Source organism: Antrostomus carolinensis, unplaced genomic scaffold (genome assembly GCF_000700745.2).
Source record: "Antrostomus carolinensis isolate BGI_N321 unplaced genomic scaffold, ASM70074v2 scaffold45633, whole genome shotgun sequence".
NCBI lineage: Eukaryota > Metazoa > Chordata > Aves > Caprimulgiformes > Caprimulgidae > Antrostomus > Antrostomus carolinensis.
In genome coordinates this window covers 1-1,186 of record NW_010305306.1, presented here as the reverse complement: position 1 = coordinate 1,186, position 1,186 = coordinate 1, and the positions used below count along the sequence as shown (strand labels likewise).

The window sequence follows — 1,186 nt, the reverse complement described above, 5'->3', positions numbered from 1 at the left end:
CCATTGTCTCATCCCGACCGCAGCTTCGCTTGAGATGGCACCAGCACCGAGCACCCTCATCCCTCTGCCCCCCCAAAGTCCGTGGGGCACAGCTGGACCCCACAACCATCTCCTGGCAGAGAAGGAATCAGACGCTCTGGACCTTTCAAAGAGGCAACAGCCTCCCCGTGCTGGCGGGTGCAGCTGCCTCCACACACACACGATTCAAGTGGATTTAATACTTACATAAAAAAAAGGGACAATGTTTAAGGGTATAAAAAAAGAGTCGGTAGGAAAAGCGGCACAGACGAGTGTCTAGACAGAGCAGGAACAGTCCGGGTCAGGTGAGGAGAGGCTCCACCTTCATCTTCTTCACCGTCGTTGGCCCCGTGTCTGGGCTGGGACACTCCTGCTTCAGACTGTCACCATGCTCCACCAGCATGGTCCCAAGGTCAGGGCATGGCCCCCCTGTGCCGTTGTGCTGGGAGAGGGGCTCCTCCTTCAGCTCCCCACGACCTCCGGCGTCAAATCTGCAGAGCTGTTCGGGTTTGGGGAGCTCAGCGCTTTCCACCACCACCGGCCCTGTCCACTCTGGGACCTCCAGCCCCAAGTGCTTCATCAGCTTTGTCATGACATCATCGACGTAGGCGTGGATGCGCAGGTCGGCCTGTCTGTCCTGGGGCAATTGAGGGCAAGTGTGGCATTAGGGGACAAAGTGTGGGGACAAAACATCCCCTCCCAGGGAGCGCGTGGGGACAGGGCCTGGGTGATGATGTGATGATGGCTCAGCTGCACGCGGGCTCCAGGGCTGAGACACCAGCTCTGGTGGAACATCACCTCATCTGGCACCGCTCCCCAACTACCCCGCGGGCTGACAGGGCTCTGGCAGGGTGTGGGCAGACAGTCACGCCTTGAAACACAGCCCAGGGATGGGGACATGGACACAGAGCCAGGCTAAGGAGCGCTGGACAGAGTGGCAGAGGGACAAGGGAGCTCTGATGACATCCCAGAACCCCTGTGGTTATTCAAAAGACTTTGGACAATTAGGGCATCAAAACCAAAACTCCTCTGCCCCGTGGCGTGAGTTACGCGTGTGCAGTTATTTCATTGAGTGTAACTCACCGGGGGGCACATCAGGCTTTGGGCTGAGTTTTTATTCTGCTCTAAAGATTGTGGGGTGATCGTCCCGCTCTGCTCTGCACTGGGG

At 57.9% G+C, this 1,186-nt stretch overlaps 1 protein-coding gene across 1 annotated transcript; it reads right to left on the bottom strand.

Annotated features, from left to right (window-relative positions):
* Nucleotides 1-319: 319 nt before the first annotated feature.
* LOC114818423 (NAD-dependent protein deacetylase sirtuin-6-like) lies at nucleotides 320-655 on the bottom strand (the record flags this gene model as incomplete). Its single annotated transcript, XM_029084218.1, has 1 exon — nucleotides 320-655. A coding segment is annotated over one exon (336 nt), but the record flags the coding sequence as incomplete, so codon positions are not given.
* Between the last annotated feature and the right edge of the window lie 531 nt (nucleotides 656-1,186).